At 42.9% G+C, this 24,604-nt stretch overlaps 1 protein-coding gene across 2 annotated transcripts; it reads right to left on the minus strand.

Moving 5' to 3' along the window:
• Positions 1–1,606: 1,606 nt before the first annotated feature.
• Positions 1,607–22,945, minus strand: LOC110532102 (acetyl-coenzyme A synthetase, cytoplasmic). 2 transcript variants are annotated; one of them, XM_036988018.2, is made up of 18 exons: positions 21,718–22,945; positions 20,059–20,254; positions 13,421–13,616; positions 11,148–11,220; positions 10,422–10,497; positions 9,870–9,981; positions 9,390–9,434; positions 7,648–7,785; positions 7,257–7,427; positions 6,619–6,752; positions 6,080–6,212; positions 5,791–5,847; positions 5,597–5,677; positions 5,338–5,446; positions 5,093–5,161; positions 3,886–4,062; positions 3,625–3,699; positions 1,607–3,506 (listed from the first exon to the last, which is right to left on the minus strand). In XM_036988018.2, the coding sequence occupies exons 1-18, from the start codon at positions 21,842–21,844 to the stop codon at positions 3,379–3,381; spliced, it is 2,097 nt and encodes a 698-aa protein (XP_036843913.1). In that variant the 5' UTR covers positions 21,845–22,945; the 3' UTR covers positions 1,607–3,378. The 2 variants fall into 2 exon arrangements, with proteins under 2 accessions (XP_036843913.1, XP_021471390.2); XM_021615715.3 differs by having other exon boundaries at positions 9,390–9,437.
• Positions 22,946–24,604: the final 1,659 nt, after the last annotated feature.

The following is a 24,604-nucleotide window of genomic DNA, read 5'->3' on the forward strand; positions in this document are numbered from 1 at the left end:
ACACGCCCAGGCAGCACACCCGGGGGACCTCCAGGGCTGTCCCCTCATTCTGTCCCCCATCAACAGGCCATGGTGGGGGTGATGGAACTGACTCTGCTCCAGTCCTACAATTACACATGTATGGGTGTATGGGTGCAGTACACAAACAACCACGTACAGTAACGCTAAGGCTGGGAATTGCCAGGGACCTCACGATACGATCACAATACTTAGGTGCCGATACAATATATTGAGATTCTATTTAACACACACAGAATGATTCAATACTGCAATTTGATGTTCCAAACTTATTGCTCACTATAGAGACAAGAGATATAAAAAAAATTTCATCAGTCAGGGAAATATGTGCTGAAAACATGTTGCCCCGCTATTTCAAAAGATGGAGAACAAGCTATAGAATGAAAAATACTAGCATTTTAGTGCAGATACAGCCGACTAGCGCCAGCTGACGCTACATACAGTAGGAAATAACACTTTCTTTTTTTTTTTTTACACATCGATAATTCATCCAAAAATAATATTGTGATATGTAACTAATCACCCCCCCCCCCCCCCATACACACACACAAATGCAGTGTGAGAGGGAGTGTCCTATGATTTACATGTCTCAGCGGAGCTGCACTTACTAGTCAGACTGCAGCACAAACAAGACCAGCTCCATCCCTTTACAGAAACTGCAAGTAGGCAATATAACTGGATAGCCAGGGTCTACTATTATTGACCTGAATATATCTATCACCATGCCCAGAAGAGGGTTGAGAGGATGAAAGGATCAATCTGAGGTTGCTCAGATTTCATGTGTGGAGGGAATGCTCAGAGAACAAAGCATAGAGGCAGATACTGTAGGACCTGTGCTGTTCATGTGCACTAGTTATGGATTTTGATGCACAGGAAATACAATAACCTGACATAAATGGGGTGTCCCTGTCACTTTTCTTTCACACGCAGGCGCACACAAACCACACACACAACCCCCAAAACAAGGACAAACCCCTTAGCTTCACCTGTCCGTGTGATTAACGACCACGGCGTCATTAGTGCTGTTCGCAACACTGAGATGGTGGGGAATCGAGATAAACATGAACACACATGCTACTGGCTGGCCCAAAAACAAGCACAACGCCATCAATTATTCAGTCCCAGCCATCCCCATTGGCAGCAGATGGCTCATCTTACTGAGCAACGTGGCATATCGTACAAGTGCATATTTCATTTCTATACTAGATAAGCATGATTCCTAGTACAAAGATGAAATGGAGAGAGACATCAGTTGAAGAATCAATACCAACATATTCACAAGGGTATACCCTCTCTCCAGTCGACACACAATGACAAAGGCTTACCAGGTCTTATCGATGCTTCTACACTGCCAGCTTGAGGATGGTGCTGGTTCCACTCAGATAGTAGGTTCCATTCTAGGGAAAATCTGAAAAGGAATCAAATGGAACACAATGGAGGTGGAATGGATGATTAATATGTGCATTGGTGCTAGAAGATATGGTCTGGTGGCTTCCAGTAAACGAGGCAGTTGATGAAACACAAGAGCATCAACGAATACACCGAGCATTTGGGCAGCTACTACAATTCAACAACCCAGACAATACGCTTTTTATTTGACCTTTATTTAACCAAATGAGTCAACTGAGAAAACTATTCTCATTTACAATGACGACCTGGCCACGACGCATGTACACACACACACACAATCTGCAGAAGTATTTCATTTACAGCAGCAGCATACCGGTATTCTATAATACATTCACACTTTTAAATAATACACTTTATTTTCTGACCAAGATTAAACTATGAAAAATGGATGCCATACTAAAAAAAAAAAAAGGAAAGATTGAGGACTTTATAACTCATCTTATGATAATGTATCCTTGGAAGAAAAATAATGCCAATTATAGCAGAAAATGCTAAATTGTCGACAAGAAAGATAAGTCGTCCACGGATTTGTTTCGACAGGCAGCCGTGCTTAAAGTAGTATTTCTGTGATACTCATGTCTCCTAGAGTATTCTGCTTCTAACTAAACAATTCCATCACATCCATGCTATGCATCATGCCCTGTTCAGTCAGATACAGAACGTGGACACAACTGGACACAGTATAGGTCTATCATTGTGTGCATATAATATCCATTGAACTGTCTGCTGACTGACAGATCAAACTGGCTATAGAAGAAGAACACTACAGGGAAAAGATGTAGTAGAGTTGAGGAACCTGAGGATTTCAGAAAACATGTTATAGCACCATCTACTGGAGAATGTAAGAAAGGTCAAGACAAACTGCACAAAGAGGTGCGAGATGAGAGATGCAAATGAATTAATAAAATTATTTACAGCACTCCAACATGCCCAGGACAGGGTTGTATTCATCAGGGTATGCAAAAGAAAGTAGTGCCTAGTGAATGCAACCCAGGTTCCATCCAAAATAACGACCACTAAAACTAGATGAAGTAGTCAAGTCAAATTAAAATGAGTTATTGCATGTCGCTTTGATACAAAGGGGCAACAAAAAGATAAAATTGCAAAACGTAAAAACATTTTTGCCCAGGCCCTAATACCAGAAGTTATTTCAAAATAAATTTTAAAAAATGTAACCGACACGATTATAACATCCAGCTTCAATGTTATGTTGGCACATGAACACAATGACAGTTCTGCTATTACATTTTTTTAAAATTAATAATAATCTAAACGGGTCCTGCATTTTATGTTGGTCCCACTTTGAAATAAACAAGTCTTCATTAGAGCTACAATCATGTATAAGCGAGGTCCTATGACATAAAGGGCAATAACAGGCCCTTGCATCTATGCCAAATATGTACCCCCCCTTGACATTTGTTCATGAATGACAGCAACGTTCTACCACAGCACCGGGGGCTGACGTCCAGTAGGTAGGCACCATAACAGTTGTTTTTTTTCAAAATGTGACCTTTTCTTTCTAGTACAATCATCCCACACTCACAGACTAAAAAAGATGTACACACTAACAAACTCCCTCTGTCTCTAGATTACAGAGGGAGTAGAAAATACACCAACAACTTAAAACATTTCAAGCATGCAGACACAAACACACATAGCGATCCTATGTCAACCTGCAAAGAAAATAAAACAAAATGACAAAAGTCTACATAGTTCAAATGAAAAAAAGCAAACTTTGAATCTAATAGTACATCAACTGTACTTTATAACTGGGGAGAACTGAAACTCCTGACAAACTAGAGGGATGTGATTCCTCAAACCCAGTTTTGGCTTGAGCCCCACAGTGATGGCTCTACAGTTCAATGCATGCATCTCCTTCTGCAACTCTTCCTCCCCTTCCTTCCAGCTTTGCCCTGGCAGGGCTCTCTGGCTCCCTCTGCAGGTGGAAGCTCACACTGCGCCACAGCAGCGGTTCAGGAAGAGCTGCTCGATGACCGAGGAGTCGGCTAGGGTGGACAAGTCCCCCAGGTCCCGCTCGTTACGGGCAATCTTACGTAGCACGCGCCGCATGATCTTACCTGTATACACAGAGAGAAAGAAAGGCAATTTGTTCAATAACGCAATTTACAAGCTCTCATTCAGAACGGCTTTCAAATCAAAGGGTAAAATGTTGCATCATATGTGCTATTCTCTCACCTGATCTGGTCTTTGGAAGGCTTGGGGCATTCTGTATGAAGTCGGGGGTGGCAATGGCACCAATCTTCTCTCTCACTGTCACAACAGATAATAATACACAGCATTAGTCATCTGAACATCCTCAATCCCAGTTATAATTAATCTGCTTCAACACAGGAACCTATCGTCTCTGAGATGCATGTAAACAAGGATGGTGCCTTCGAGGACAATCCCTTTCGTCATGTTCAGTGGCAGTACATGGCCTAACGCGCATGCAAACACCTTGTTTTTTGAGCTCGGCCTCCAGGGTGTGGTTGAACCCGACTCCATCGGTGAGCGTGACAAAGCAGTAGAGACTCTCCCCCTTGACAGGGTGCAGCCGGCTCACCACTGCTGCCTCGGCCACTGCTGCGTGCTCTCCCAGGGCTGACTCCACCTCTGCCGTGCTCAGCAGATGGCCTGGTGTGTGTTCAGTAGGGAGAAAACCTTTAGAAACGGGGAGGTACTAGCTAAACTTATCCAACAAAGATATTTTCTGTTGCAAAATATTGTGCTACGGTGTGCCCTACTTAACATGACCCAGATATGCATACACTCCATTGAAAGGAATATAGTACAACAGTCTACTTAGCTCTGAATCATATTTCAGTGCTGGAGCATGTAAGGTAACATTCTCTATCAATCAGTCAGACCTTCTTGGAGGACTAACTTTATCTAATCTTTCACAACAGCAGAACACTATTCATGACTCTGAAAATGAATCAGACAATGAGGAAATCCTTGATTTAGTTAAAAACATTTATCATTGAACCAGACATTGTAGATTCTTCTGATGACAGTTGTAGGAGGAAACGGTGCCGTTATCACAGGAAAGGTTGACTCGAGTTTCTAAATCAGTGGAATGCCCAGTGGAAGCAGAGAGGAGTGCCAAACGCGGAGTGTGTCCAAACGAGAACGCTGTTATATAAAACACCTGTCTCCGGATTACATCTTCAAACTAAGGGCATCCATGACAGAGGGGCAGAACGGGTAACTCTTAAAAATACTAGTTCAAATCACAACGTCAGAGATCTATCTTCTGGTCGGAAAGTCGGAGCTCTAGTTCCCGAGTTGGAATTCCAAGTTGGATGACCGTTCAAATATATTTTCCCCAGTTGGAGCACGTTTTTTACCCTAAGTTCGCAGTTGTTTTGAACCCACTGAAGTCAGAGATTTCCGAGTTCACAGTTGTTTTGAACTCTGCATTAGAGTTGGAATCATGGCATATTGTTTAGCTAGCTAGCTACAAGTCTAAAAACAAAAGACTCCACTATGCAAGTAACCATTTCACTGTACAGTTTACATCTTCTGTATCCTGTGCATAATGTATTATGTTCTACAACACAAAGGGGAATTCCACCATTAGCAGTAGGGAAGAACAAGAGACCACATAGTAGACATACCAACACTACGCATTACATTTCACAGAGCTCCAGCTGATAGTACTGACCTGAGACATTCAACATGTCATCCATCCTCCCTGTGATCCAGTAGTAACCATCCTTGTCCCTATGACAACCTGGGGGGGAAACGTTAATACATAAGTGCCATTTACAGGGGGTCTTGATTTAAACAAGTATACATAAAACAAATTGGAAGTCTATAATATGATGCCACTTAAAGAATACATATTTGTGCGGTATTCTATAAACATCTGTCATGATGGTGCTCAAGACCATGTTAGCCTTATCTTACCATCACCAGTGACGTAGTATCCAGGGAATTTCTGGAAATAGGTGGTCTCAAACCTCTGGTGGTTGCCATACACCGTCCTCATGACTCCTGGCCAGGGCTGTTTGAACACCTGAGGAGGACAAGATGCAAGGATGTCAAAAAAAGTAAAAAAAGCATTGAAAGTCCAATTCATCAAATGCCGACAACATATTGCATATATGAGAAATAATTACTTTTGCAGCTAAATAAAAGTACTGGGTAATTTCTACAGTTTTCTTACTAGGTAACCCTCGCATGGTCCCTCCAGCTCCTCCCCAGACTCATTCAAAATGGCTGGGACAACTCCAAAGAAAGGGAAGGTCTGGTGGTGGAGGAGAAAGACCAGAGAGCAAATTAGACCGACTCTGCCCTCATAATGACAGGAGGCATGCATCATCTTAGTGGAGAATTTGATAGAATCAACGTAACACTTACAGCAGAGCCAGGCTTCATGGGCGTGGCAGCAGGAAGAGGAGTCAACACGTGGCCACCCTGAGAGAAAAACAAATGGAAAGAGAGATTCAGTCACACACCAAAAGGGCTAAATGAAACTACCTTTCAGTATTTACAGTTTACAGTGACAGAAACAGAGGAGAGATGTCGATGCCGCAAGGAAGCCACCATGGCCCGTTATTGTTTTCTATTTGTACTAATAGAAACACAGCTGTGTGTGCTGAATTCAGAGAACGACCAATTCATTAAAAACAAACAAGTGGGTACTGACGGTCTCAGTCTGCCAGAAGGTGTCGACCACAGGGCACCTCTTTTCCCCGACCACGCTGTAGTACCACTGCCACGCCTCTGGATTGATGGGCTCCCCCACCGTCCCCAGCACCTTCAGAGACTCCCGATTGTACCTGACACAAACAATGGGAGGAACGTGTTAACCTGGAAGACACACTCCCATAGACTCACACAAAAGGACAAAACCAAACATGCAGGCATTTGTGTATATAGCAGTATATTGAGAAGGCAAAAACAGACCATCTACACAGTAGACGTACTTAAAGGATCATTTAAGCAGATGGAGCACTCAATAGCCCCATCTGTAGACACTGACCCTTTTCTGTATGAAGTCCTGTCATATTCAGGCCTAGGTTGTGTTCAATAGGGCAGAAATGGTTGAAACTGGGTCAAACCATGAAGTACTCTCCAATTAGAACAGTTTTGTTTTCTGTTGCAAAACATTTTGCGACAGTGTGCCTTAATGAACACAATCCTGGTTAGAAACAGGGTGTATGAGCCAAGTGTGTGGAGACTCACTTCTGGACGGGCTCGCTGCCATACTTCATGAGGAGGCGGATGGCTGTGGGCGCCGTGTAGAACTTGGTAACTTGGTACTTGTCCACTATCTCCCACATGCGGCTCACATCCGGGTAGGTGGGCAGACCCTCGAACTGGACACCGATCACATTCACATCACAACAGAGTCAGAGGCAGTCACAAAATGACCACCACACAGAGCCCGAGGCAGATTATGTCAAAACAACTATGATCATAAACTAAGTCATCATTGGCTGTCTGATAACAAAGATAATGCTGTCTCAACTACGTGAGGAAGTAGAGGTGGAAAATAACATCTCCTTTGATCGCTCTCCTCCGGTTTTACAACTTTTTTTATGAGAAGACATTTTAATGAGTCGCTGTACGAGATGAGTCACAATAAAAACATGACTTGGTTACAGCAAATATCTCTATACAGTTTGTCAACATGGAGTGTGGAGGTTTTTGACACCATTTGAAATCAAAAGATATTATAAACCTGTTGCACAAAATCTGAAGTGGAAGCCCAGAAAAGCAACAAATTCCTCATAATTAATCACAAAAAGCCTCCCTATATAGTGCGCCAGAGCCCAAACGGAACTAATGACAGTAGTAAGCCTGTGGGGTCCTCCACTCACCAGGACGCTGGTGGCACCGTTGGCCAGGGGTCCATAGGTGATGTAGGAGTGGCCCGTGATCCAGCCGATGTCGGCCGTACACCAGTACACGTCGTCAGGCTGGTAGTCAAACACCAGCTTGAAGGTGGTGGCCACGTAGAGCATATAGCCACTGACGGTGTGTAGAACACCCTGACGAGAAGAAGCACACATGATCATGACAGCAGCACTGACGTGCATGTGAAGAAAGAAAGAAAAACAAGAGTGAAAAAACCTAGAAGAGACAGAGAGAGGGGGAGGCAAACAAATTAATAACGTGACCGAGAAAGATGAAGACGTGCACTTTAGGTTTCCCCGAGTGGACACAGAGAGACAGAAACGGAGTGTCATTTTTGCGTGCGATATTGTGCACCTTGGGTTTCCCCGTGGAGCCGCTGGTATAGAGGATGAAAAGGGGGTCCTCAGAGTCACACCACTCCGGCTCGCACTCGTCAGACACGCCGCTCAGCAAGCTGTGCCAGCACTGATCCACCTCTGGGTTCCACGGCACCTGGCGGAACCACACACACACAGGTAAAACTCACACAGAATAATTGACCGGGTGACACGGATAGCTGAATGTTTTCAGCCCGTGCGAGAGACCGCATCAACAATAATGATTCATTCAGCTGATTCTATTCAGTCAAGAGCAACATCCAAGCCTAACAGACAACACTCATATTAAGCTGTAGGAAGAAATATGAAATGCTTTTAAATCATTAAGTCAGCTCATATCAACCCTTCCGCTTAGACAAGAAAGAATAGAACAAACGAGAGAATGAGAAAGCGAGGCGCCAGGGATTCAAGTCTAAGTGAAGCAGCAGTGTATACACTTGAGCAGTCTGGGAAACTACGGTGAGAGAAGTGAGCAAATAATGCAACTTCCAGAATTAATAATCAAACGCATCTCCCAGGCTGCTGTTCTTGGGGGTTAAACGTCACTGGTGGGGTTAATGAAATATACTGTACAGATGTTCTTAAACTGTGGGTAGGGTCCTGCATTTTCAGCCCACTTTTATCGTCATAGTATTTCTGAAAAATGCCATACATGTGCATCACATTGATAGTGTTGCACATATACTGATATACACTGAGTGTACAGAATATTGGGAACGCCTTCCTAGTATTGAGTTGCATCCCTTTTTGCCCTCAGAACAGCCTCAATTCATCTGAGAATGGACTACAAGGTGTGGAAAGTGTTCCACAGGGATGCTGGCCCACATTGACTCCAATGCTACCCACAGTTGTGTCAAGTTGGCTGGATGTCCTTTGTGTGGTGGCCAATTCTAGATAGACACGGGAAACTGTTGAGTGTGAAAAACCCAGCAACGTTGCAGTTCTTGACATGTTAAAACCAGTGCGCCTGGCACCTACTACCATACCCCATTTAAAAGGCACTTAAATATTTTGTCTGACCCATTCACCCTTTGAATGGCACACATACACAATCCATGTCTCAATTGTATCAAGGCTTAAACATCCTTATTTAACCTGTCTCCTCCCCTTCATCTACACTGATTGAAGTGGATTTAACAACTGACATCAATAAGGGACCATAGCATTCACCTGGTCAGTCTGTCGAGGAAAGAGCAAGTGTTCCTAATGTTTTGTACACTCACTGAGTGTATATTGACAGTGCTGCACAATCACAGTAAGATAAATATTGCCATTATCTATAGCAGGAAACGAAAGGCCCCACTGACGGCATAAGAGATCTATATTGATACACTACATCTACATGGTTAGTCAGAGGTCAATTACCATTTGAAACCTTCTAGTTATTGTTTATCCTTCAGTGTTGCTTTCAGGTCCAATTTAAACCCAATGATCTGATCATCTTAACTTAAGTATAGCTAAAAGTAAAGGCTAAATCCAGGCGGAGAAGGTAAGGGACCCCGGACCAGCTGTGAGCAGAGTGCTGTTAGTAAGACCACAGACAGACACTGACAGAGAGAGAGAGAACCTCTAGAGACAGCAGTTAAGGTGTTAATATAGGTGGAACACAGGATCGACCCCCAGGGTTAGGCTACCGCTGAGAAGAGGATCAGGCAAAGGTGTTTATGAAAAAAATAAACAAGGAAACAAGAAATTCAAGCTCAGGGAAATCTGAAATACCTGAGGAACGGGACGAATTTTCTTGACGCCGTCTCTCTGTTTCTCCTGCTAGAAGGGGTTAATAGAAACGGTTATTTCAACAGACGTATATAAAAAAAAGAGGGGTGGCTTCATGTCATTTGAACTGTGACATCTGAGACAAAGCCATACATCTATACTTCTCATCTTATACAAACACCAAGGCAAAAGTCTTGACTGTTTCAGGAAATACAAGTGGAAAAACAAAACACAGGTTAACATTAAAGGGATGACGACTTAAGCCATTATTTACTAAACAGTAGCCCCCGTAGCATGTGGTAAAGTTGATCGACCTGCCCTATGAACAAATGGGTCGTATTCATTAGGCACCAACTGGAGGAAAAGGGAGGGACTACCTGATCTTCTTAATAAGTGACACCCATTTTTATTTTCCATTGCAAAACCTTTTACTATGGTGTACCCTGATGAATAGGACAGTGGGGCTTCTGCTGCTGGTCTCACCTGCAGGTCAGGACAGGGCCGCTTGGCAGGGGGGGACTGGGAGACCAGGGGAATGGCTTCCACCTCCTTGGACAGATGTTTCAGCATGATACACCTCTGAACTGGGAAACTCCTGACAGAAGGAGACGAGAGGGGGGGAGTGGGAAAGATTAAGAAGACGAGGAAGAGAGAAAGAAGAGTCGTGATTCACGTCTTCACGGCCCACTCTAGGTAAACACACAAAGGAGACATCTAATGGAGGCAAGCATGGGCATGTGTTGTTGGAAATACCAAGACAAACCATCTCTTCAGGAACGGCAAACCGAGTAGAAGTGTGTAAATGCGACAAGCTAGTCCAGTGGAGGCTGCTGAGGGGAGGACAGCTCATAATAACGACTGGAACAGATTGCATGGAATCAAACACATGGAAACCATGCGTTTGGTGTATTTGATACCATTCAACCGATTCCGCTCCAGCCATTACCACCAGCCCGTCCTCCCCAATGAAGGTGTCACCAACCTCCTGTGAGCTAGTCAGATAAAGCAGTGCGTCATGAAGAGCTTGGTCCTTACCGGTCCCTGCATTTCTGCAGCGCGTCGTCAGCGATCACCTTCAGGTTGATCAGCTTATCTCCTCTGTAGAACCCATCTGAGAAAGGGGGGTGGCATGTCAGTGTTGGGGGAGTTCAGAATGGATGAGGTGAAAGGGTTCACACCGAACAATGAGAGAAAGGCAGGGCAGTTATTGCCATAGACAGGACGTTACTGGTACTGTAAGATGTGACTGTCAGTGAACTGGCATGAACCCGTCACAGCCCGGGAACAATCTTCATCTTGATATTTTGAAACCCACTGACTATGAAAAGGAATGATTCCATCTTAGATTATATGTATAGCAAAGTGACAAAACACTTTAGTATTGAGGGTTTTCAGATGTCAAACAATCCCAAAATGCACATCTAGGGTTCTAGTATAATTTAATAGTTTGAAAACAACTTTTAGTCCCCTTAGCAACAGTCTTTATCAGAGGGGAGAAATTGCCAATGACCGCCCACTGGCGCACACAATGGAACCCCATCTAAAGAGGTTATGGTTATGGCGTTTATACGATTAGCGTCACTCCAGATCAATATCTGTAGTGTGATGCGGTAAGCCTATACACTGGGCTCTCTCTCTCTATGAGCAAAATAAAGCAGGGCTAATTAAAACCGTGGATTAGGAGGTCATGGGATAATCTATGGCACTATAATCCATCTAATAAGAGTTTCATTATTACTGCAGTTTAGTTTGCAGTCTCACCGGCCGTGATCAGCAACGAGCACTGGGAGTTCAGGATCCTATCGCACAGCGACTCTGCCGAAAAGCCTGCAAACTGGAAAGCACACAAATAAAAACACAAGTACACTAATCAAATACACTGTGCAGTGTGTGCGTAAGTGTTTGCCTTGTAGGGTGTGGGTAGATAGTTTTGTTCCTTCGAAATCTGTACGAGGAAGAGCTGGTAAAATGGCTATTCCATCCATTTAGCACTTAAGTGGCTTAAGACGGCATCTAATTTTTATTTATTATTTATTTCACCTTTATTTAACCAGGTAGGCAAGTTGAGAACAAGTTCTCATTTACAATTGCGACCTGGCCAAGATAAAGCAAAGCAGTTCAACACATACAACACCACAGAGTTACACATGGAGTGAAACAAACATACAGTCAATAATACAGTAGAAAAATAAGTCTATATACAATGTCAGCAAATGAGGTGAGATAAGGGAGGTAGGCAAAAAAAGGCCATGGTGGCAAAGTAAATACAATATAGCAAGTAAAACACTGGAATGGTAGATTTGCAGTGGAAGAATGTGCAAAGTAGAGATAGAAATAATGGGGTGCAAAGGAGCAAAATAAATAAATACAGTAGGGTAAGAGGTAGTTGTTTGGGCTAAATTATAGATGGGCTATGTACAGGTGCAGTAATCTGTGAGCTGCTCTGACAGCTGGTGCTTAAAGCTAGTGAGGGAGATAAGTAAATGTTTCCAGTTTCAGAGATTTTGGTAGTTCGTTCCAGTCATTGGCAGCAGAGAACTAGAAGGAGAGGCGGCCAAAGAAATAATTGGTTTTGGGGGTGACCAGAGAGATATACCTGCTGGAGCGCGTGCTACAGGTGGGTGATGCTATTGTGACCAGCGAGCTGAGATAAGGGGGGACTTTACCTAGCAGGGTCTTGTAGATGACATGGAGCCAGTGGGTTTGGCGACGAGTATGAAGCGAGGGCCAGCCAACGAGAGCGTACAGGTCGCAATGGTGGGTAGTATATAGGGTTTCGGTGACAAAACGGATTGCACTGTGATAGACTGCATCCAATTTGTTGAGTAGGGTATTGGAGGCTATTTTGTAAATGACATCGCCGAAGTCGAGGATTGGTAGGATGGTCAGTTTTACAAGGGTATGTTTGGCAGCATGAGTGAAGGATGCTTTGTTGCGAAATAGCAAGACAATTCTACATTTAACTTTGGATTGGAGATGTTTGATGTGGGTCTGGAAGGAGAGTTTACAGTCTAACCAGACACCTAGGTATTTGTAGTTGTCCACGTATTCTAAGTCAGAGCCGTCCAGAGTAGTGATGTTGGACAGGCGGGCAGGTGCAGGCAGCGATCAGTTGAAGAGCATGCATTTAGTTTTACTTGTATTTAAGAGCAATTGGAGGCCACGGAAGGAGAGTTGTATGGCATTGAAGCTTGCCTGGAGGGTTGTTAACACAGTGTCCAAAGAAGGGCCAGAAGTATACAGAATGTTGTCGTCTGCGTAGAGGTGGATCAGAGACTCACCAGCAGCAAGAGCGACATCATTGATGTATACAGAGAAGAGAGTCGGCCCAAGAATTTAACCCTATGGCACCCCCATAGAGACTGCCAGAGGCCCGTACAACAGGCCCTCCGATTTGACACACTGAATTCTATCAGAGAAGTAGTTGGTGAACCACAGTATTGTTTCTTATCGATGGCGGTTAAGATATCGTTTAGGACCTTGAGCGTGGCTGAGGTGCACCCATGACCAGCTCTGAAACCAGATTGCATAGCGGAGAAGGTGCGGTGGGATTCGAAATGGTCGGTAATCTGCGTGTTGACTTGGTTTTCGAAGACCTTAGAAAGGCAGGGTAGGATAGATATAGGTCTGTAGCAGTTAGGTGTCAAGAGTGTCCCCCCCTTTGAAGGGGATGACCGCAGCTGCTTTCCAATCTTTGGGAATCTCAGACGACACGAGAGGTTGAACATTCTAGTAATAAGGGTTGCAACAATTTCAGCAAATAATTTTATTAAGAAAGGGTCCAGATTGTCTAGCCCGGCTGATTTGTAGGGGTCCAAATTTTGCAGCTCTTTCAGAACATCAACTGACTGGATTTGGGAGAAGGAGAAATGGGGAAGGCATGGGCGAGTTGCTGTGGGGGGTGCAGTGCTGTTGACCGGGGTAGGGGTAGCCAGATGGAAAGCATGGCAAGTCGTAGAAAAATCAGGCTGGTATGGTATGTACCTAAAGGCCTCATCCAGACATGGTTGAGATGGTGGCAGTTAGCTACTCACCACGATTGAGTGCACAGCCCCGATGCGGACGCAGGCCAGCATGGCCACCACCAGCTCCACCACCATGGGCATGTAGATTGACACACGGTCCCCCTTCTTCACCTCCTGGGACTTGAGCACGTTGGCAAACTGGCACACCTGCTGGAGCAGCTCTCTGTAGGTCACCTTCATCATGTCGCCAGGCTCATTCCCTTCCCTGTGATGGGATCAAGAACAGAGATGTATCATACATAATGTTTGTAGAGATGTTTCCCGATCAAGACGGCCATAGTTTTAGTCATGTTGCCGGGATGCCAATGTCCAGTGTTCAATTTAACCACTGGCTGTTTAATTGGGGCCGATTTCAAGTTTTCATAACAATCTGTAAAAATCTGCCTTTTGGACACCGATTATATTGCAATCCACAAGGAAACTGCGTGGCAGGCTGACCACCTGTTACTCAAGTGCAGTGTCAAAAGGACCTTGTGGCTGCAAGGAGCCAAGGTAAGTTGCTAGCTAGCATTAGATTTTTTATAAGATAAGTTTATTTTCACATAATCACTAGTTAACTACACATGGTTGATGATATTACTAGGTTAACTAGCTTGTCCTGCGTTGCATATAATCAATGCAGTGCCTGATAATTTATCATCGAATCAGCCTACTTCAACTTCGTCAAACGGGTAATTTAACAAAAGCGCAAACGTACCTAACCATAAACATCAATGCCCTTCTTAAAATGAATTCACAGAAGTATATATATTTTTTTTAAGAAATTCATGTTAGCAGGCAATATTAACTAGGGAAATTGTCACTTCTCTTGCGTTCAGTGCAAGCAAAGTCAGGGTATATGCAACAGTTTAGGCCGCCTGGCTCGTTGCGAACTGTGTGACTGTAATTAATTTGCTAGAATTTTACATAATTAGGACATAACATTGAAGGTTGTGCAATGTAACAGCAATATTTAAACTTAGGGTTCCCACCCGTTCGATAAAATATGGAACGGTTCTGTATTTCACTGAAAGAATAAACAAAATGATAGTTTCCGGATTTGACCATATGAATGACCAAAGGTTCATATTTCTGTGTTTATTATATTATAATTAAGTCTATGATTTGATATTTTATAGAGCAGTTTGAGTGGTGGTAGGCAGCAGCAGGCTCGTAAGTATTCATTCAAACAGCAAATTCCTGCGTTTGCCAGCAGCTCTTCGCAATGCTTGAAGCACAGTGCTGTTTATGACTTCAAGCCTGTCAACTCCCGAGAATAGGCTGGCAATACTATAGTGCTTATAAGTACATCCAATAGTCAAATCAAATCAAGTTATTTTATAAAGCCCTTCTTGCATCAGCTGATATCTCAAAGTGCTGTACAGAAACCCAGCCTAAAACCCCAAACAGCAAGCAATGCAGGTGTAGAAGCACGGTGGCTAGGAAAAACTCCCTAGAAAAGGCCAGAACCTAGGAAGAAACCTAGAGAGGAACCAGGCTGAGGGGTGTCCGGTCCTCTTCTGGCTGTGCCGGGTGGAGATAACAGAACATGGCCAAGATGTTCAAAAATAACCAGCAGGGTCAAATAATAATAATCACAGTGGTTGTCGAAGGTGCAACAAGTCAGCACCACAGGAGTAAATGTCAGTTGGCTTTTCATAGCCGATCAAAGGTATAGGAAATACAAATGGTATAGAGAGAAATAGCCGACACGTCATATTTCCTATAATAACTACAACCTATAACTTCTTAACTGGGAATAGTGAACCACCAGCTTTCATATGTTCTCATGTTCTGAGCAAGGAACTTCAACGTTAGCTTTTTTACATAGCACATATTGCACTTTTACTTTCTTCTCCAACGCTGTGTTTTTGCATTATTTAAACCAAATTGAACATGTTTCATTTTTTATTTGAGACTAAATTGATTTTATTTATGTGTTATATTAAGTTAAAATAAAAGTGTTCATTCAGTTTTGCTATAATTATCATTATTACAAATATATATATACACAAATAGGCATCGGCTTTATTTGGTCCTCCAATAATCGGTATCGGCGTTGAAAAATCAGAATTGGTCGAACTCTACTCAAAACATTCACTCATACCAACATGCTCACAAAGCTCGTGCTCACGATGGATCTATTCTAGCTAAGTCTCATGTGCCAAAGGTTGAAGTAATATACTGACATTTTGCCTCTGCTTTACTCAGCAATGTGCCTGAGCTGTGGAGTAATTTATCTCTTGAAATATCCTCTTAAAATGAAAAAAGCATGACTGGTAAACTCTAAAGACAAGCCCTTAAGACTGCAGAGTGTGCACTGATTTGGTTTGTTGCACCACAGCTTAGAGGGAACATTTCTCACAGGGCGTTGGCTAGTTTATATTGTCAGTTATTTTATCATCAATTCACCGAGCCTTGTGTAATATTAAGCAATCTGGAGTTTCACAATCGGATTTCCACCCCCCGTAAAAGTATGTTTTAGGATGGCACAGTGATTGCTATCCTTGGGCAGAATGTGGGATAGATGGGTGAACTTGATAAGTGATCTTTGCTCTGACTTCTCAGCAGTCTCTTGGGGCTCCTGTTATGGGCCAGTGTTCACACAGAGGGATGACATAGCCAACTGTGTTAGGAGGGACATAGTGCTTTAACAGAGAAACAAACTTGCCCAGTAACCACACTTTAAAACAGAATTGTTCATTTTTTTGTAGGCTGAGGAGCGCATTGGAGTAGCCTTGTTCTATTTCACTGGCACGAGCGGTCTTTCCATCACCTGTAGTCAGAGTACTAGTAGATGCACATCTGAAATCACAGAGCATTTTACACTCGGCATTTAGCAGAAGCTCTTATCCAGAGTGATTTACAGGCGCAATTAGGGTTAAGTGCCTTGCTCAATGGCACGTCGACAGATTTTTCACCGTAGTCATCTTGGGGATTTAAACAAAGTACCTTACCAACAAACTTAACCACTTAGCACGCGTGCAGCCAAGTTTGCACATTTGTTGACATTATTTGCTAGTTCGTTTCTAGCCCACTTATAGCAAATTTTAGTCAGCAATGGGAGAGTCATTGCTTCCTACAAGAGCATGAATTTGTACATATCAGTCTATGAAAAGTGAGCGTTTTTCTTAGAAGGGAAAAAAGTGTCCTATTTTGAGACCGGCTTGAATTTGCAAATAAGCCAACAGGCAGATGGTATCATACATTTTTGTATGATTCTCTGTATGGTAATAATAAATGTACATTTTTAATAACACAATAGCGCAATTTCAAGTCACCTATAATTTGAGCTTTCGGACAAGTAAAACATTCCTAAAATGGTTCATGGCCCGCCTTGCACCTACATCAGCACAGAATAAACATAACGAACTACAGTAACAATTAGGGCATTTAGGGACAAAGCCTATTAGGCTGTGTGTAATAGGAAATCTAAAGGGAAGAGAGTGCTTCTGGGTCTGGCTGTGAATTTAGATTGAGAAACAATAGGCCTGCCAGATACTGTAGAGGGCCACTGTTGTTATCTCGCAACCGTTTATGTGCAAGCACGAAAAGGCCCATGCAAAGCTCTGCTTTCACACAACATGGATTTCTCAATAGACTGTACACTCCTTCCGTTTAGATTGATGTTTATTTATGAGCTTCACTCTGATCGAGTCTCACACGACTGCTGGCAGGTCAAGGTTATCCAACTAGTTCCCCTCCCCATGGTGGTGACAGAGTGTGACTAAACACACACAAGTCAAGGCAGCCAGTCCTATGAATACACTTTCAGCACTCACAGACAAGATGATGAAACACTCCACTGTTGTAGAGGTTGGCAGAGGACAGAAAGAAAAAACATGCCTGCCTAGCACCTACATCAGCACAGAATAAACACAATGAACTACAGTACAAATTAGAGCATTTAGGGACAAAAACAGCTAAAGTACCCTAGCAACAGACGATAGGCTTTCCTATTACAACATCAGTCAGAGACAAAAAAAAAAGTAATTCCTAAAGAAAGGACATATCCATTGGACTGACTAAGATAAGCAGCAGGGCCAAAATAATGGTATGCACAGGCTGATCGGACATGGGAACTGATGGGACAAACATTTCACACTTGAGAAGTCACGAGCACAGAGAATGGCATGTCAAGCTACAGCAAAGTAGGACGTTCTGCAAAATCTCTTCTAACTTTAACCAATGTAATGAGTAGCCCGTCGGTACGGAATACACTTCAAAATTCGACTAGTGAGAACTTCTCCTGTAGTGAGAAGTCAGTTTTCTAAAATCATAGTTGAGACCTCAGTCACCATAGTACAAGTTATGTGTAGGCCTAATGTTGTTCATCATAAGCCAATATCTGCGCTACAATTTGCAAGACACGCAACGCAGACACCTAAATGAATTCAACTTTGATGTGACTGGGAGCTTGGGTGTCCGTAAACCAATGAATTGAGACTACAGAGTTGCAAAGAAAAAGACATCTCAGACTGGCCAATAAAAATAAAAGATTAAGAAGGGCAAAAGAACACGGACACTAGACAGAGGAACTCTGCCTAGGAGGCCAGTATCCCAGAGTGGCCTCTCAATGTTGACGTTGAGACCAGTATTTTGCGGAAACTATTTAATGAAGCTGCCAGTTTAGGACTTGTGAGGCGTCTGTTTCTCAAACTAGACACTAATGTACTTGTCCCCTTGCTCAGTTGTGCACCGGGGCCTCCCACTCTTTCTATTCTGGTAAGAGACAGTTTGCGCTGTTCTGTGAAGGGAGTTGTACGAGATCTTCAGTTTCTTGGCAATTTCTCACATGGAATAGCCTTCATTTCTCAGAACAAGAATAGACTGACGAGTTTCAGAAGAAAGTTTTGTTTCTGGACATTTTGAACCCACAAATGCTGATGCTCCAGGTACTCAACTAGTCTAAAGAAGGCCAGTTGTATTGCTTCTTTAATCAGAACAAGTTTTCAGCTGTGCTAACATAATTGCAAAAGGGTTTTCTAATGATCAATTAGCCTTTTAAAATGATAACTTGGATTAGCTAACACAACGTGCCATTGGAACACAGGAGTGATGGTTGCCGATAATGGGCCTCTGTACGCTTATGTAGATATTCCATTTTATTTTTATTTTTTAATTAAGCCATTTCCAGCCACAATAGTAATTTACAACATTATCAATGTTTACACGCGCTGTACTGCAGCGCTAGCTGTGCCATCAGAGTCCCTGGGTTCGTGCCCAGGCTCTGTCGTAACCGGCCGCGACCGGGAGGTCCGTGGGGCGACGCACAATTGGCCTAGCGTCGTCCGGGTTACGGAGGGCTTGGTCGGTAGGGATGTCCTTGTCTCATCGCGCACCAGCGACTCCTGTGGCGGGCCGGGCGCAGTGCGCGCTAGCCAAGGTTGCCGGGTGCACAGTGTAGCCTCCGACACATTGGTGCGGCTGGCTTCCAGGTTGGATGCGCGCTGTGTTAAGAAGCAGTGCGGCTGGTTGGGTTGTGTATCGGAGGACGCATGACATTCAACCTTCATCTCTCCCGAGCCCGTAAGGGAGTTGTAGCGATGAGACAAGATAGTACAACAATTGGATACCACGAAATTGGGGAGAAAAAGGGGTAAAAAATATATATATATTTTTTTTTAAATAAAAAAATAAAACAATGTTTACACTGCATTTCTAATTTTATGTTACTTTAAATGGACAGAATGTGATTTTCTTTCAAAAACAAGGACATTTCTAAGTGACCCCAAACTTTTGAACAATAGTATGCATGCATGTACGTATATCCTTTATTTAACTAGGCAAGTCAGTTAAGAACAAATTCTTATTTACAATGACAGCCTACCCCGGCCAAAGCCGGACGACGCTAGGCCAATTGTGCGCCGCCTTATGGGACTCCCAATCACGGCCGGATGTGATACAGACTGGAATCGAACCCGGGACTGTAGGACGCCTCTTGCACTGAGATGCAGTGCCTTAGACCGCTGCACCACTCGGGAGCACTGGTACTACAGAGATCAAAATTAAAAAGTGAAATATTGTTTCCCGAAATCAGACAGCGAGGCTTGTATTTATTAAGCCCCGCTGTACCAAACTAAATGCTAAGTTGGAAGCAAGAAGAAATAATCCACGAGATAAATACAAGAGACGATTAGGACAGGAACATGATATTCTTATGGCGGCGCAGTGATCATTTTCAGATTTAACTATTAGCAGGCATAGGTGTGTCTGACGCTAAAACAGAAAGGCTTGGAACGCTGCTAGTCCAATCAGCAGCCAGGATCCAAACAACCAATTTTATATGTGTATTTTTGCATCTCAACTTCAAAGCTCACTTATACCAACATAACACACAAATAGCTAACAAATCCCTAAAAACCCATCCAGCACTAGAAGCCCATTCGTCCCCATGGATTCACTATTCATTCATGGGGACATCTTTGAACTGAGGCTAGCTTTCACAAAGGAGGGGGGGAAAAAAATATTTGATATGACTAATGCGCAATGAGGCAAGAGACGAAGGACCACGGATCACTGTTGAACTATTTAGCCTCCTCTCCTAGCATTCCATCCCATTGTTCCTGAGGGACACCCCCCCCCCCTCAAGCAGAGAACCATAGAACGGCCAACAAGAGAGTGCTTTGACAACCTCCATAATTCCCTTGACACACACACACACTGACCAGTAGAACGCCACTTTGTCCCCAAGCTTCCGCTCATGAACGTTGCGGTCAAGGACGTTGTAGCAGATGTTGGTGGTGGCCCCCTCCATGCACTTGATGTAGATCTCCCCCTTCGTCACGTCAAAGTTGTAGTCCAAGAACTGGCCCGTGTGCTTCGACTTCCAGTAGAAGTCTTTTGCAATGTCACCCCAGAACTCTGGAATAAGGAAACAATGAGCCATTATGATGACCACTAACTGGTGGTTGAAAGGGACAATCATGCAAGGCCACCTGCAGCCTCCACCACCAGGAAGAACAGAAATGTCAGACATCCATGTTAGACAGATAAAAAAATTAAAAATTAAAACAGTATTACTGCATGCTGTTGGCTAGCTATCCTTATCCACCCCTGCAGATATAAGAGAGCATGAAGTGAGGCAAGTAGGGAAGGGGCGTGTTTTATGCTCATTAGCACAGAAATATTAAGGATATGCTTGCAATGTATACATTGTTGGGTCCCAAGTAAAACAAGACCTACTGGCATAAGTTTAGTTTATTAGGATCCCCATCAGCTACTGCACATGCAGCAGATACTTTTCCTGGGGTCCACATAAACCATACAAATACACAAAGTACAGAACAGTTATAGACAAGAAGATATAACATTCCATTCAAAATAAAGTCACAAAGAAACATATATACTATTTACACACTATTCATATATAGAGTATAGTTATATCTTTAGAAAAATAGTATAGGCGCTGTGATACAAGATGTTTGTTTTTGAAAGCTAAACTGGCTTTTTGCCTGAGTAACCTCTGGCGGCAGAGCACTCAATGACGACATGGCTCTATACATAACTGAGCGAATCATTAAATCTGTTTTTGGTTTGGGTATCGTGAAGAAATCCATAGTGGTGAATGTTTGAAGTGTATGCAAATACATTATACAAGGGGTTGGGCGTTTTCACACGTTTTTTTTTAAAGACTAGAAGTAGTTCTCCACACCCATGTAACACTATCATGCATGGTTGTTGTTATTTCTTGGTATGCAGTTAAGGGGAAGGCGTGCTGCTAGGACTTTATTTTCTGCACCTTAACATATTACTGGATTATAATGAAGATTGGACAAGATCAGAGCCTGAACAACTAGCTAGTACAGTTGACCTGTGTATCAAAAATACAGATATTTTTATAAGCAGACATACCTCTCCCCATCTTCACAAAAACTTTATCAATATGACTTGACTGTGATAAATGACCATCCAATGTTACTTCAACTTGTTCAATGGTCACACCCTTGATGCACAACTCCAGGCGAGGATTACGTCTAAGAGAATGCTTTGAACCAAATGCAATGCTTTTGGTTGTAGATGCATTTATGAACAGTTTATTATTAATTATCCATTCTGAAACGAACTCGTTTCTATGAGTCAGTGAGCTCACTGGCTGTAGGTGCTGTGTGGAGTGTGCAATCAGTACACATTCATTTCAGCTTCTCGAAAGACGAGGCAAATCATTTGTAAAAACAGAAGTGAAAAGGTGTTCGCTCATGCAATGCTTGTACTTCCACAAGTTGTTGACAAGGCTTTGATACGTGTATTTGTAGAAATCAAATAAAAAATGATGGGTCACATAAACATATTTAGCAGATGTTATTGCGGGTGTAGCGAAAGCCTACCATCGGGATTTTCAATGGATTTCAGGTAGAGTTCTTTGTAATTTTCAAAGTTGGGAACATGAGCATTCTTCTTCAAGGCTCCTCCTGCATGAAAAACGTCCTCCTTTGGTGCTTTGTCTGGAATCATTTTGCCCTCGAGTCAGCTGCCTGACTAGCTAGCTATCCTACCTATCGATTAGCTGTCGAGATACGAGACAGGTGGCCAAATTACCTAGAATGGTTTGAGGGTAAAAAAAAAAAAATTTGCTCGTGCCCAATGCAGCTCTGGTAACGTACAAATCAAACCAGCCTCCAGTGAGTCACCCTCTCATTGGTCTGGCACAAAAACAGGGGCTAGTTAGCCAAATTAATGTACTTCCTTGTTTGACTGCGGATGCTCCTTTAGCCTCCTACTAGCTACTTCCACGTTAATGCTTACAACTATGGTAGCTAAAGAAGCATAATAAAGCAATGTAGTTAGCTACTGAGAAAATGACAGCTAGCTAACGTTGGCTGGTTGCACATTCAAATCAATATTACTAGGCAGTGGAACCCAAATAAATGAACTAGCAGCGAACTACTTACATCAACTAGCCATCTATAGAAAAAGTAAAAATATAAAATAGACTTTTTGGCTAAGAAAAGTGTTTCAATGCAACTGCATTTTCAGTTTGAGCTGGCTAGAGTTCAAATCCTTGTACGTTTTAGCTAGCATACAATAGCTCCCTAGCAGCTAGGAAAGTAGCAAGCAAACAAGATTCACTGGGACTTGCGAGACAAGGCCTTTCTGTTTCGACGTGCTAGGTCGAACACCACTTGATTTGATATACCCTTCTTCCATTCAAACAACACCTATTGCATTCATACTGAAATATGACATTTTTATCTGCAATGGTATCCGTTTTGCCCTGAAGTGGAGGTGGTCTACCGTTCGTCCAAAAACCTCGTTGGTTTAACCGCAGAGACACCGCTAAGGTAGTACGCGTGGGAGCTCAGGAGGTGTACTCCGTTTGACCCACCACCACCGCGGCGGATCATATTTGAGAAGGCAGGTTTTAAAAGGGACCACGTGTCAGAATTTAAGATCCACGGCCACTTAATTTATATTTTAGGAAATGTACTATTGAGAGTAAAGAATAGTAGAATACACCGGGTTAAATTTCGAAATTTGGTTGTGCAACAGCAGTTTTCCTCTTGTTATGTCAGTCACTGACAATCCTTCAATTAGCCGTGCTAGCTAACACTTTTTGGTAACACTTTACTTGACACCTAGCATCATCACACTTTATGGCAGGGTCATAACCATGTCATAATATCTCAGAACAGCTGACATAACCTTTATAATATGGTCATAACACAGTCATGGCGCATATTTAGACCTGTTGTGACATATAATTGCATTATTTTATGGCAGTTTATGACAACTATATAACAGTGTCAAAACCCACAAAATCTACCACACAAGGCAAAACATTCCATTACTTACACCATAGCCTACTTGTCAACAGAATGTTCATGTTATATAAAAAAAAATCTGAAATTGACCATATTAAATTATCATTGTAATTGCACACATCGTTGTTGGATATGCACCTACCCCAATGCTCTGTTTCTGATGACTGGGATGGATGCAGGATAATATTTCATGAGCAGAACATACTTTTTTTTAATTTAACCTTTATTTAACTAGGCAAGTCAGTGAAGAACAAATTCTTATTTACAATGACGGCCTACCCCGGCCAAACCCGGACGACACTGGGCCAACTGTGCACCGCCCTATGGGACTCCCAATCACGGCCAGATGTGATGGAGCCTGGACAAGATACCCACTTTGTGACTGATGACTGACATAAGGGCATGTACCTGATAGGCCTATCTGGCATATATGATTATGATGGTCATAAGGCTTCTTGACAGTGTGATAAAGTGTATTTTCTTAGTCCAAGTAAAATGACACAAGATGGTCATAAATGCTTCATGACATTTCATAAGGTACATTTTCTTAGTCCAAGTGACAAAGGATGATCACAATGCTTTGTGACAGTGTCAAAATGTATTTTCTACAAGTTATTTATTTTAAATCCTAGAGTCGATTGACGTGCTGGTGCATCAATCTAAGTACCATTAAAATAATCCCCATTAAAATCTGTCAATTTAAGCTAGAGACATCTATTGTGCCTGGCAGGGGCACAACTTTGGTTTTAGAAGTGGGGGAACATAATATATATATATATATTTTTATCCAATTGGATAAACACTCCAAACAAGCCTACCCGACTGCTTGGAGCTCCTAAAGCACACCGTTGCCTCATTTTGTATCACATTCCAATGATAAAACTGGGGGGGGACCAAAATGCAATTTCAGAATGTGGGGGGATGTCCCCCCCCCCGACCCCAGTGAAAGTTGCACCCCTGGTTCCTGGATAAGGACCACTATGTAAGCAGGGGAAGCTACTGTATTTTAGCCTTTTGAGAGTGGGGCACAATGGTGAGCACCAGTGAAGTTTGGTCAGACGCACAGCAGGTGGCGACAGCGTTCAACTCAGGTAGGAAGCGGATCTGATGGCGGGTGGGGTGGGGGGGAGGGCACGAGAAGAAGAGATACAGTAATACTGTGAGAATAGCTACAACATGGGTGGGATAATGAAAACATAGGGAGAAAAAAAAATAAATCAAGACCATACAACTAGGCAATAGAGTAATATAATGAAGGCTGTTGAGAGGGAAATGAAGGTGTACGTGGTCTAATGGAAGTAAGAGGTCTACTGCAGTCAGTCAGTCCATCTTCTCTCCTCCCTGCCATGCATTAGCATCTCCATCCTGTTCATTATCTAGGATTCTAATATCTCATATCTCTTTGCAACAATGGGACCAGCTATGCTAGTTAGCAAAGGTGCTGGTAGTTTGC

The sequence above is a fragment of the Oncorhynchus mykiss genome, chromosome 9, assembly GCF_057628025.1.
Source record: "Oncorhynchus mykiss isolate SJ-2025 chromosome 9, ASM5762802v1, whole genome shotgun sequence".
NCBI lineage: Eukaryota > Metazoa > Chordata > Actinopteri > Salmoniformes > Salmonidae > Oncorhynchus > Oncorhynchus mykiss.